Source organism: Ornithodoros turicata, chromosome 1 (assembly GCF_037126465.1).
Source record: "Ornithodoros turicata isolate Travis chromosome 1, ASM3712646v1, whole genome shotgun sequence".
Lineage (NCBI taxonomy): Eukaryota > Metazoa > Arthropoda > Arachnida > Ixodida > Argasidae > Ornithodoros > Ornithodoros turicata.
In genome coordinates, this window is record NC_088201.1 from 36,085,934 (window position 1) to 36,100,375 (window position 14,442).

Genomic DNA, 14,442 nt, shown 5'->3' on the forward strand with positions numbered 1-14,442 from the left:
CTCCTACATGGCGGTCTGCACAACGATTAGTGAAGGAGCTGTCTTTTTCTGTATTTCTTAATTTTCTGTGTCGCTGTTTCTGCATCTTACTTTTTGTTTGTTTGTGTTTGCTCTTGGGAATAGCAAGCCTACATCATGGCTAACCTTTCCCTTCTTTTTTTTTTCTATCAGCATTAAACATATTACCCCCCCCCCCCCTCTTACATTTTCTTCCATGCACGCTCGCATTCACACAAGATCAAAAATGCCGCCTGCGTCGGTTTGTTCGTCTGTGTGTGAATGCGAGCCTGCATGGAAGAAAATGTAAGAGGGAATGGGCCAGGGTGAACGTGTGTCCGTGTCTTCATGAACGAGGTCTTTCAGATCATTGTTTGGGCTTCTTCTGCTTTTTAACTGTTAAGAGAGGTCAGCCAATATTTGGCTGAAAACGGAAAAAAAAAATATTCGCCCGGGCCAAAAACAGAAATAATCACACACAGAAACACGGGAAAATGAAGATGTGCGGAAGCACACGTGTTATAGGTACCGCAGGTTTGCGGCCTTGAGGAATTATAGCAGGTAGCCTGCCGTGGCAGGTAGCGTTGGTGAGGCTTCAACGTTGTGTGCCTTCTGCCTTGTGTTCGTCTTAATTGTTCGTTCAGCCTCTGCAATTGACGTCACTCTACATTGTCCACTTGCGGAAGTGAACAAGGACTCAAGCTGTGCTTTTTAACTCAAGCAGGCGGCTTTGGGCGGTTAAATTGATTACGAAGAATATCGCAACAGGCGTGTAAATGAGGGTGACCATGTTAGTTCCGCCATGTTATCGCTCGTGAGATTTAATACCTGCGAATGTACCACACTACATAGAAGTTTCGTGTTGCATTGTTTCACAATTTTGTTTGCCTTCCTCTACAACTGTGTCTTTCTAAAAGTGCCCGTAAAATTGCACTGCAAAAAAAAAAAAAAAAAAAACGTAATTTTACTTACAATTGACTGCTAGCTCTGTGGCCGGCATATGTGCTGTAACCTAGTTACTGCAAAAAATTCGTTTGGAGTGCACACCGCACAGCTCCCATAAGCGGAAAGAATGACACTTATTGAACTGCGAAAGCCTAGTCCGAAACTGTGCAGTTTGCACTCCAAACGGATTTTGTGCAGCTTATAGGTTACGGCACATATGCCGGCAACAGAGTTAGCATTCATTTGTGCAGTAAAATTACGGAAAGTTTTCTTACAGTGCTGAAATTAATCATATACTCTGATCCTCGGCGCACCATAAAGTTACACAAACGGCTCGATGGTTATGTTGTTAGCCAGGGCATGGATATTTTTACAAGGTCTCTATACGCATTAAATATTGACCTAGGCAGCGACATGATGGTATTTGCGGGAAACATGTTACGCGCACATCAGTGAATTGAGTTGAGAGAGAAGAAAAAGTCACCATCCACTTACGGTAGCCTAGCAGACGAGATATAATGAACCAACTGTTCCCACTGAAGACCGTAAGAATGTGAGCTGGTTGGTTGTTCATTTGTTAAAATCACTAAAACCTCCAAGCAAGGGAACACAAAAGGACAGGACTAAAAAAGACATGTGTTCGTCTCGTCTTTTTTAGTCCATCCCTTTTGTGTTCTCTTGCATTGGGGGTTTTAGCGATTTCAAGAAATGTTCCCACTGTCCGCGACTTTCCAGCTGCACCAGAAAGACGGAGGATATCTTTCTTGGTGCAACGGATGCAGTAAGCACTATCTGACTGAAAACGACATTAACTGGACAGTCAAGAGCGATCCAAGCGATCTATAGGGAAGCACAATATCATAATGAACTTGTGGACACAAACTCGAAAAACAAACGAACCATTCTCGCGTGCATGAAACGAAAATCAAATTTTATTGTCACGCGCAAATCTACTCCCAATTATTATTAATTATTAACTTTATTCTCGAGCTCGTGGAGCGCATGCTGCGTTGTCCTCCCATCGTCGTCGTAATGATAAATGTAACAGATGATGATAACGATGTGTCATAGCGTGCCCAGAGCAGGAGGAACCGGCTGATGCCCCTTAGGTTCTCCGTAGTGACTCAGCTTGTAACAGACTACTTAGGACACAGTCTTTTTTTGTTAGGCGAGCAAGAGTTCTTGCGACAGTGGTCCTGCCGCCACGTTGCTCTTCACAACGGACATGTACTCCTAACGTACTCCTATGTTGCTATACTGTGAATGCCCGTCAAGTTGTCTACACATGGTGCACATATAGTACGTACCTCGTTCGCTCATGTTATGCACATTTGGTCAACAAGTGAAATAAATATTCTATTCAGATCCATAGCATGCACATCACAAAATCTTTCAAACATTATTTACAGCTGCAAAGAACCAGCTCACAGAGAAGAAAAAAAAATACCGTCGATCAGGCTGAAATATCTTTGGGTTATTGCTACTAAAAATATCACTGGTCTAGCGCATCTTTAGTGGTAACTCAAGACGGGGAGGGGACAACATATGTATGTTTATTCGCAGAAAACCGGGGAAAGATCAGTCATATGCAACGGCGACTTGCTATACCGTTGAAAGAAGGAGGAGGAAAAGGGAAAAGAAGCAAAAAAGTCTGTCTCAGCTTTTCGTTTTATCCCGAGAGAAATAGCTGCTCACCTCTGGAGTCATCGGCGTGTTGTCGTTGCTGAATGCGTTAATATTAACCTCAGAGCAGAAAATCTGTACCTTGGCAGTTGTTACCAAATAAAATGCCATTATAGGCTGTACAGTTCCGGATCTACGTTCGGAACAACTTGAAATGATATAGGCGCTGATGTGGACATGGACGACAAATGAGCAGCACCATCAAGGGAGGTTCTTACTTGTTTGGCGGCCATATTTCCTAATGTGCCTAGGGCGATCCCATGAAAATTGACGACTGCCCTTGTTACGTCGTCTGCTACAAGAAAAAAAAAACTGTCAGCTTGCTTCAGGACATACATCTAACGTCGATTAGCCATAAGATCTATGTGCGTCGGACTAAAGACGCTTGATGTTCAATGAAAAACGGGGTACAAGAAAAAAAAGTGGAAGTCTCAATCCATGCTGGAACGGTACGGAGGAAAACCGGGAGATACCCTCTCGCTCTCCTTCGAAGGAAGCAGGTGCCGGATCACAAAGCTATTGGTAACTGCATGAGATCTAAACCGAGAATTTTGTCCCTTTCCATGGCAAACGGCCATCTAGCGTGGGTCGATATGAGTACAGAGGCGATCTGTGCGTTGAAGGCGTCTGTTAGATGAGATGTACTTTCGGTCTGGAAAAAAATATAATATGCATACTTCAAAAAGTGCACAAATTGGAGGAATATTTGTGATTTTCGTTGTTAGCTTGGTGCTATAATTTTTTAGTATTGTCTGCAGTAATGCCTATCGAGATGCGTCTATGGTAAGAATATACGTACCTTATTTTTTATGTTTTTCTTTTTATTTGTTCCTTTTCTTTTTGCATACACCAAACCAACCATTCCTGTCGTAGTTACACGGTGTCCGGTGACGCCTACGACGAGTACGGAAAAAACTGTGCAGATTGCAGCTCCGTTTTCTTAGTCCAACGCGAAATTGTGTTGGCTAGAACTGTGTAGGTCCCATGTGTTGTTGTACTGGGTCACTTTGTCGTCGTAATATGTTATTATTACATAAGGAACCGAACAGAGCAATTAAGTATGTGCTACTCACGTTATAGTAGGAGTAATTACCCAGAATATTGTTTTAATTTGCAGCTACACAGATGGATATCTGCGTCTCCTTGAACGAATAAATGTTTCCTTGGGTTAGCAACTGTGATCAGGAGGAAAATCTTCCAGACACACTAGCTTTCTTGCGCGTTGCAAAAGAGATCTGTTTTCCTTGTTTCGTTTTCCTGCACTATAGGCCAGCGTTGCAACAAGGAAAGCAAGGGAGCTCATGAAATCAGGGCCAGGCCGCCGCTCACCGCGAGTAACTGTTCCGCACGTTGCTGCACCGCGCTGATGTAATTAGTGCAAAGCAACGGTGTGCATCAGCTAACTACGGCTTCATATGTCAGCTCACTGGGCTAGCTAATTGAGGGGCTGCGGCAGTTTTGGTGTTTCTTCGCGAATCTGCACCTAACGTTGCTCCCCCGTTATGTGGAAGCCCCCTACGAGGGTCGAAAGTGTGCAGATACAAGCAGAAGACACGAAAGACTAAGCAAAAAGTGTGTGCACGACAAACACGCTTCGAACAAGGGCCTTTTTGTTGGGGGGGGGGGGGGGGGAGAAGCACGGGTCGTACATTATACATAAGTGGTCGGGTGATATGTGCGCCGTCAAATTAGTACATCAGGTTCCCTCCGATACAAGAAAGTATTGGTACACGGACATGTTCGTTGTACGTTTGTAGACAATTTTCTCTAGAGAAAAGAAAATGACACCGTCGTTTGCTCCCGTGTCGCTCTTTAACCGTTTCCGTTTTCCGTGTTAGCGCCGCGAAGCAACTGTGGCTATGAGCGGCGTACAGACGTGGACAGATGGAGAGAGGACAGCAGGAAGGAGTGGGGGATAGAGGGGTTAGTATGCGTCCTGGGTCGACTTCAGGGGGAACTGTGCCGACATTCGCCTGGAAAGCCTTGCTCTTGAACCAAAGCGTTCGTGCCTCTTCTTTTTTTTTTTTCCGTCCTGAACTGTTCTCCGTTTGCCCTTGACTGGATATCACCCTCAGGTGCAGCTATTTCGCATCCCAATTTCTCATGATCAGGAACAATCAGGGGCGGATGTAGAGGGGGAGGGGGGTCAGGATGTCCTGACCCCCTCCTCAATTTCTGTCTTCACATAGTTTTTAATTGACCTAGATCGTGTATCTACCATGCTTGCCTTGACTGGATCCGCCCCTGGGAACAATGTATTCTTTCACAAGCGTAGAAAGTTTCAAATCTCTGGAATATAGAAACAAAGCACACAGCGCGGAAGTTCCTGTTTATGGAAGAGTAAACGAACAGTTAATTAGAGAGGTTCGCAGCTGTGTAAACCGCGGTGAGATGTTCAAGCGAGAGGTATATAATTCATAATGCTGGCTTTTCCCTCTACATCCGTTCTCGATGTTGATTCTGCTCCATACAGTCCTCTTTCTAAACCCACTCACAGTCTAAACATCCCTATTATTGTGCCTCATTGCATCGATTTCAACAACCTGTGCAGTTTCTAGCTCAAAAAGATCGAGGTAGTACTCTTCACGACACGCAACGTGAAAAAGTATATACCGCCGTGCCTGGGGGGGGGGGGGGGGGTAGCGATCTATCACATAAACGACTGATCGGGCTGTGAGGTGCACGCATAAGTGTGTCCAATTTAAGCTTCCCATGGAAAACCACGGAAAATTAATATTCGATGCAGGGTATAGTCTTTCGTAAGAAGCTTGTCTAAGGCGGTGTTAAACTTCAAAATTGAGTAGCCGCAATGTTTCCCGGCATCTTTGTATCTGTCACGTCTGACAACGTACCTGACACCGATGCACCAGCTCTGTTCCCTCGGGTAATTTAGTTGTCCTCGACCCCGTACGATTGTACGTTTGTGACTTGACGCGGCGTTTGAAAGACACCCTGCGCACGTACGGATGAATATGTCGGAACACCTTCTTGATTAGACATGCGAGCTTCGTTTAGCTGTGTCCTTTTTCGTGCTAACATTCTCTGTTGTAAGTGGATGAAACGATGGGGGTATTGTCGTTAGGAGTTGTTCTTTCAAGGCATCTGAAAATTTAGCTCAACAATATTGGTTGGTTAAATTTATAGATGTACCTTTCGTTAAATGTATTTATGTAACGAAGATATACTCGTATATGGTTGTTTCGGAATCGTAAGTAACCTATATTTCGAAGCGAATTTATAGCATCGATTAGTATTACAGAGCCAAAGTTTCGTGGAACACACACGTCACATTCGCGTAATTGACAGTGCACCACATGTAGTTGTCTGAAAGATACTACGAGATAAAAAGAAAAAAAATACGTAAGAATAAAACGAAGGGGAAACTTCGGCTCTTGCCGTTTTATCACTTTAAAATGTAAATATCGGCTTTTTTAAATAGCTTGCGTCTCGCACATATGGTGATAAAAAGTGGGAGAGTGCACACGGGAAGTATGGAGCACTGTACCAACGTCTCCCCTACCTACAAACTTACTGGTGCGCGTCACCGACGTAAGCCAGATGAGAATGCTTTCAGAGCCTGCTTTGCCGGCAACTCCTTCAAGTTCTCTTTTTTATCGTATGCTATATGTCCCCTTAAACCTCGCTCGACCCTCTGCTGTGGTACTGACCGTGCGCGCGTTCAGTCCAATCTTGTCCTTTTCCGGAGTACGGCGCGTTTCCGGGAGGGAGCAGCTTGGTCTCTCAACACGCCACGGTGTGAGCTCACCCGTAGCTGTTACAGGTGACTGCTCCACACACCGCGAAATATTTTCTATACGTAATCATTGGGAAATTCGAAAACCATAATGCTATAGTTACAAGCTCCTAAATAGCATTGAGTAAAAGAGATATCGCACGGACAGTTATACTTCGAGGTTCACAAAACCCAGGAATTTGAAGTGCAATTTTGGGTTTTACTTAGCCGCGCTATACTCCATATAGTGAAATAACATGCATGCTAATGAAGTAACTTGATTGTATCTGCGTGGATTTTCGATACAGCTTCAAATAAGCATTTTGGAGTCTCATTTGTTTGAAAACCTAGAAATTGTGGATAGTTATACCTTTTAGTGTTTGCTTATCAGCGAGCCTCGCCTTAATGTTCCTTCGCTTCAAGCACACATAATCTGCAGCAGGTGAGAGGTAACCCAGTTTGAGCACCAACGATAACTCTAACTGAGACTCATTTTATTTAGTTACTGTTTTAGTAAATAAGTTACACCAGTTGTATAGTCATGTGACTGTAGCTGTCTCAACTCGACCAAGTAACTTTACCGATGAAGATAAGACACACCAGCTCCCGTGGCATAGTGTGGTTATGCTGATCGCTTTCCACGGCGAGACTGGCAGGTGACACGGGTTCGAATCCTGTTACCGGCTGTGCTGTCCGAGGTTTTCCGAGGGCTTTCCAGACGAATGTCGGCACAGTTCCCCCTGAAGTCGGACCAGGACGCATACTAACCCCCCTATCCCCCACTCCTTCCTGCTGTCCTCTCTCCATCTGCCCACATCTGTACGTCGCTAATAGCCACAGTTGCTTCGCGGCGCTAACACGGAATTAAAAAAAAAGAAGATAAGACACTGCTGATTTAAGGGCACAAGGTCAATTGCTTCGTTTTATACGGGGTCCCTCATTTCCGGAACAGAGCAAAGAGAAAGAAATAAGTTCCCGAAAGTATAGACGTGAAACGACGCAACAAAATATATATTCGTCTGGAGCAATGCACAGACAAAGCGAGAGAAAAATTGGGGATCGCCGTCACGTACGCTTCGATGGAACGCAGTAAATAACAACGTGCCAGGCTCCCCAGAGCCTGATAAGCATTGTCTTGGGCCGCATCGACGCTTCAACCGTGTTTCTTGGCTATTGCGAAATTCCTTAGTCAACCCACGTCTGACTTGACTCTAGATGCCTTCGAAAAACTGAGATTCTCTAGGCTCAGCCAGTGTACCGTGGCAGATTCAGCAATGTCTTTTGTTGCAGAGCGTATAGGGCTCTGTCCAATTCGATCAGACACATATCACTAGATTGCGCCAGGGAGTCGAACCGAAACGTTTATCGGGTTCAGTTCCGGTTTAGCTCCGGAAGGCAACTATAATGGTTCGAACTGATGTTTTCCAAACGGTTCGGTTCACGAACCGGTTCAGGGGCTACGGGTGGGAATGAAGCAAAATGGGCAGGCTAAACCACACTTCCGTTTGTGTGGTACCGTGGACAGGAAGACGTCAACGGCCGTTCAAGATTTTTAAAGATTTTGTGCGATATGAAAGACAATATTAGTAGTGGTTACGACAGCAGCATAAACACGAATTACCGGTTTTGGGTTGACTGCCCCAGCACGTTGCTCATGTCGCGGTGGTTAACTTACCCACCGGGTTCACAGAATCTCGGTAGGAATATAACAGTCAATCAAGTCTGCTACCTTGGCCTAAGTCATTTAAGTCATTCGTTGGTTCGGTTGATTAGTATATTATTATAATATATGTCACATCCTGAATACTACCCAAAACTGTCGTTAGTCCCTACTTCTTATATATATTCTTGTGTATGTCTTAAACATTAGTAGCCATAACAGTTTTTAGTCATAACTCCCCGTTCATTCCCATTCATAATTCCCCATTCATCATGTTAAAATAAAGTTGTTGCTGTTGTTATTTCCCGACCCGAGAAAATCCAGAGCATTGCTGCAGTGCACGACTTTTTCGGCAAGCAAGAGGAAGACTACGAAGCTAATAAAAGAAGAAAAAATTGTGTTCATTCACAACATACAAAGTTTCGCCCTTAGTTCCGCATGAACAGTTATTTGAACCGGTTACCGGTATTTTCTTAGCGGTTCACTTCCGGTTCAGCTCCAAGATAGCGTCGACTGTTTCGGTTCGGTTCAGTTCCCGCTCGGCCAAAAATAAAGGTTAATAACGGTTTTCGGTTCAGGTTCGGGTTCGGTTCGACTCTCTGGATTGCGCTAAACACACGTTTCTACTATGTGAAATCGTTTGTAAAGGAAGTGATATGCTCCAAGAACAAGAAGAAGAAGAAAAAAAAAGAGTAACTTGGAGACTACAGCTGCGAGCCCTGTAGATTGCAATTACTCCCTATTTTAGTCCTCTGACTTGAAATTTACTCTTAGCGCTGCAAATAGTCATGAAACCAAATCAGGAGCGACAATGGTAAAATTCCGTTTAGTGGTTGGCCTTGAGCGTGTTGTGTACTGAAGTTCTGCTTTTAAGAGCTCACAACACTCTTAAACCTGAACTTCACCACATAACACGCTGAAGGCAAACTATTGCACAGAATGATGCCGTTGTCACTCCAGATTTGATGAGACAGCGTAACACTTAACATAACTGTATAAGTGTCACGGGTGGTGCTGATGGAACTGCTTTCCATAGTCGTCAGGCGGGCAACGTCACGACTACCGTTGTCAAGACTAACGCAGGGGGATCGTGCGTCCTTGGCCAACTTCGCAGGGAGCTTTGCCAACATAATTGTCACGCAAAGGCGTACGCCTCCCGTTTTCAACCAATCAGTGAAGAGAACGATTTCATTCGGGATGATGGCTGGTTCTCAGCGTGTTACACGGTAAGTTCTGTTTTTATAAAAACAGTCGTAGTTGTACTAGTCGTAGTACATGAGTTGGAGGGACTTCGCCACGCTCACGTGGAGGGGAGTTTGTGGTTCTCGTGCGATGTTTGAATCTTCCCACTTCACAATGGCGACTGCAGTGACTACGTACTGAGCAGAAGTGTGGGATTGAGTTCCTCCACTCAGAAAAAGTGGCACGAGTTGACTTTCGTTAACACTTGCGGAACGACAACGACGGAACGACGTTTATGGAGAACAAGCAAGTGCATGTGAGCACAGTGAGGGGTGGGTGGCATGTTTGCCTAGCGGCGACAGTTATGCTCCAGGCGGTCCTGCACAGCTGTCACTTCAGGAAATGAACAGCTCCTCGACCGACACATCCGCACAAACAGGCGGATTTCGATCAGAGAATGCTGTCGGGAGCTTCAGGTCGGCTTCAATGCATTGCACAGGAACCTTGCGCAGGAACAGAAAGACCACCGAGTGCAAGCGTGTCAGGACCTGCTCATCCAATACGAGATTGAAAGCGACTGTTTCGTAGACCATCCCTTCCGACTTCGAATGTTTCGGGCTCACTAAGAATGGACCGTGCGGGCAACATTTCCCTGACAACAACGCCGTAATCGCAGCTATGAGAAAGTGCCTCAACTCTGGTCCCACGTCCCGAACAGGGTACGACGCTTTTTACGTGAATCCAGTCTAAAGTGAACTATATACTCACTGATCTCGCTCACCTTGCAGCGTTTCCTATACGTTACTAAGTATCTGGAGAGCGCACCCGGCACATTCATAAGGAGTTCTCGCGTTTCGAATGGCTGGCGATTGCTATACTCCCGGGAGAATAAGCACCGGCAAGTGTTCTGAGGAGCCAGTATGCCCAAAACTTTCGTCGTAATATATGCGAGATATATTCTCGCATGTAATATATGCGAGAAATGCCTGTGCTTTCTTGATTTTCATATTTGCTCACAAAACGTGAAAAGGACAAACAAAAAGTACGCAAAAACTAGGCAGGGCTCTTTTTGTCTGCCGTGAGTACGAATCATCTATTATTGTTCGTTATGAGCGCTTGGTGGTAACGATTCTTTTTCTTCATGTGCTTATATCTTCTGTGCCCATATTTGGATTTCTTCATTTTACTCATAATCCCGAGAGATTTAAGTGAACGAAATTACCGAAGCATTCGTCCGTAAAGTTAACTTTTTTCGATTGAATATTTTGTACGACTTGCGCTGACATTAGAATCGATATGGGCTCACGTACTTATACTATGTGAATGGTGAAGCATAAGTCAATAACGCCTGATGGTCCGACAGAGCGTCATTATTGAGCGTACCGAATTGTAGTCTCTTCTGTCCGTTGACGTGGCAATGTACGCGTAGAAATTGTTTAAACGGTCTACGAGACAATTGTAATCATTGTTGTTGTTGTTTGTCCTTCATGCATCTGCCGTTACACTGCCATAAATGTCACACATTTTGGGAATTGTCAGTAACAGGACCCATCAAGTCGGTGAAGTAGAAAGTTGATAGTATCATCAAGACCGAAATTCGTTCGTAAAAATCATCGAACTCCAAAAAACATAACTTTACCGCATTATCCTCTCCAAGCTAACCATCATTTCGAATGTCGTTCTGCGCAGTGCTCTTGAGCGTGGTATGTGGTGAAGCTCTCTTTTTAGAGTGCAGAGGTGCCCATTTACGGGGGGGGGGGGGGGCAAATTTCCCACTTGTCTCTCCAGATGCGAACAGTAGACGCCGGTACTGGTCAGACCTCAGTTGACACTTTTGTTCCTTGTTACACGGTCACTGCCCACTACGTGGATGACTCTTCCCAATACGCTGACCACTCACGGTTCGTTTGCACCACGTGTTTTGATGGAAACATACGGCACATTCAACGTGAAAAATATGTTGTTGTTTAACAATCAAAACAGCAAAAAGTACGTTAAACACTTAAATGTTGCCAGCAATGATGACCACGGGGACCACCTATACGGGGATGTAGGGAAATTCCTGGTGTAGAGTGGTGAGTGTACGCGCACATGGAATATTATATAATGAATGACGATAGTCACAGCCAAACAAAAATTTTATAATGATCATTCAGGAGTTTCATAGCCAGGGGCGATGCTCTACCCAGTCACAACCACAACCAAGCGCCAATAAAACTGTTAAGTGCAACGTGTAGATGTATATACCTAACCTATACGGAACTAAGTTGTGCTCGCAATACTTGCACTGGAACTCCATTCATTTGTGTGTACGACGCAGACAACCCAGTACTTTTTCGGCAAAAAGTATTTGGTATAAGCAGCCATCGAAGAAGTTGTTCCCATAGCAGAATACAAAGGGCGAGACGCAAATGTATTTTACTTGAAAATAAACAAACTCCCCTTTCCCGTCGTCGCGCTCCTGCTGACGTCAAGGGCATGAAGGCATGCCACAAGCGTCATACAGCTTTCGGTAAAACTGTTTTGTTGTATTTGTGTTCCGCGTAAATATTTCGCGTTTCTCAGGTAAATTGACTTTCTGAGGATAACACGGTTTCGCAAAGACCACGGGTTGCCGGAATCGCGAAGAGAAAATTCCACTTTAAATTGCTTTATGGCACGATCCACTGATACCAAACAGAATCCGAAGAAAACGACCGCAAAGACGGGGATGGCGTTTGTAATTGCTAACCGGGAGCTAAGTTTAGAAACTATTGGCAAAAACGACTGCCATGTATACAAATGATAGCTAGAATAGCTTGATTTCGACCAAACTTGCACACCTCCCTTTCGCCTATGTATAAAACAGCATTCACGGAATAGTTGCTTAGCTAGAGTTAAATATTCTTCGAGCTCTTCATCTAAAATTTAAATGTTGAAGCACAGAGGCGGTTACGATCCGCAGTCGAGTAGTTGCAGTTACTGTCGAGCTGTTGGAGCTAAATGTGAAGTTCAGGGGTTGGTAAACCTGGTAACCTATTGAGACCAACAATCAATGAAGAGATCAGTAATGCAAAGAAGAAGAATCAGAAATATATATACGTGAATTTCTGTATATCCAACCGGCCATTGCAGAACAAGCAGAGCGCAGCCAGCACATGATCACCAACTCGCTCCTGAATGTCTGGTGTGATCGAAGGTACCACAACGCGCATTATGTCTAAATTTGTCCTGTTAATCAATGTGTTCTATACGAGCACCAGCATGACCATAAGGACGAACTCCTCGAAACGGACATTCACTTCGCCTGTCTTTTGGCGATCGTACCGACGAAATGCATCTGTCGCGTTCTTGATGAACATACAAATTTGAATAAACTCGTCGAAGTAGATCTTGCCGTTTTTGTCGTACCGGCGCACTAGGAGATCGGAGAACCGGTCAGACACGTTGTAGCCAAACTCGCGCAGTGCAGTCTGGAGCGCACTGTTTTCCATGCTGCCGGTGTTGTCCTTGTCGAAGTGCCGAAAAGCTGATGACCAATCTGTCACGAAGCGATAGAGCTCGGCGAACTCGTCGAAGTTGATGGTGCCGTCATGATTTCGGTCGAATAGGTCGACCAGCATCTTGGCCGTTTCCATATTGAAGGGTCGCCATGTACCCGAGGATAGGGCCATCTGAAGCTCTCGATAGTCAATAGCTCCATTGTGTCCCTGGTCGGCGGCAAGGAATGTGCTGCGCAGGGTCACCGGGTTCAGAGCCTGGCCACCGATGTGCGCCATCATTTGCACTCTGCGCCGCCAGCGCCGCCTCCGTCGTCACGTGTGCCCGTGCTTCGCTTCGTCTTCCTCCAGAGCTGACCATAAACGACACCTTGCTGGTGAAATAATACCGTTTATTTCTTAGGTACCCTGTTGATAATCTGACAGCTCACGCGGTGCGCAATACAACAAGGACAATGTTCTATGTAACCTGCGGCGCTGATATTTGAATCCAGTGCACGCTGGTGCTATAAGAAAGGTGTGTTGCACTGATTCCCCTTCGTGCTCCTGTATGCTCTACACGGAACAAAGTAAACTGTATTTTGTTTTGTCTGCATGACAACCCAACAGTCATTTTAAGAGCCTGTGAGGGAGCGACTAAAGGCCTGCGATTATAAACATACCTTTAACGTGTACCGCATACCGTGTCGTTCTACACCTTGTCACCGTTGTCCCACAAAACGTATTCACAGATACGTACGAAATACCCCGTAAAAGTATTTAAAATGCAATAACAAAGCTCAAACATAATTAAGTTACACAGCATTTACACAGAAGTTTTAATACAGAGAGGTATCAGATACGGCAATTGGAACCTGGCCCTATATTGGACCAATATTGGGAACCCATATTGGCCAGCCAGTTTTGCAGGTGCCCTGCCACCGAATCTTATATTGGTCCTGTACTGGCAACCTAATTTTCCCAGCCTATCAAAAGGCTATTAGAGCGATGTGAATATCGTTTTTGCAGTTGAGTTCTACGGCCAGGTCCGCAACCTCTCGAAGAAAGTATGCAAGATGACTAATTACCTAAAATTCATTAATTAAGCCTTGAATTAGGCGATTTCGGACAAAAGCGAGATAGCAGAATGAGAGACTATATTCCACGTTTAAAAATTCCCGAAACACGCACGTGCGTTCAAATATCCATCTCCGAATTTAGATATGCAAATGAGCCGAAACCGAAACCACGGCGACCAGTGGCGCGGGGAACGCAGGGAGTACAACGCTCATTTCACGTCAGAATGCGATGAGATTTGGAGCGACGGAGATGATTGGAGTGATTGGGGCCCTCCTCGGTAGCTCAGTCGGTAACGTGTTGGATTGCTGAGCTCAAGATCGCGGTTTCCAACCCGGCCGAGGTTGGTAGCAATGTGGGGGAGGTAAACATTGCTACCAGCACCGTGTGTCGGAGACTTCCTACGCACGTCAAAAGAGCCCCAGGTGGTCGAAATTATCCGCAGTCCTACCATGCAGCACGTGCAACATGTCGCCATACTATAGGCAGACAAACCTTACGTGTAGCATCACGGCACCACAACCACCATATTATTATTATTGTTATTATTATTATTTATTTATTTATTTATTTCACTATACTGTTGGCTCTGTCGAGCCTTGACAGGAGTGGGGGCACACGTCCAAGTCAGGAAAAAGCAGAAACATGCACTACGAAAGAGCATTTCAAGTAATAGCAGTTAACACGACAAAAAGAAAAGAAAAAGA

The 14,442-nt window shown here is 45.0% G+C and overlaps 2 protein-coding genes across 2 annotated transcripts in view; one reads left to right on the forward strand and one right to left on the reverse strand.

Annotated features, from left to right (window-relative positions):
- The window catches only part of LOC135378000 (calbindin-32-like), a 206,780-nt gene that overhangs the window by 99,094 nt on the left and 93,244 nt on the right, over positions 1 to 14,442 (forward strand). The window lies entirely within an intron of this gene.
- On the reverse strand, positions 12,251 to 13,003 carry LOC135398267 (programmed cell death protein 6-like). The gene has a single exon (XM_064629689.1). It carries the CDS (start codon positions 12,959 to 12,961, stop codon positions 12,428 to 12,430), a length of 534 nt encoding a protein of 177 aa, XP_064485759.1. The 5' UTR covers positions 12,962 to 13,003; the 3' UTR covers positions 12,251 to 12,427.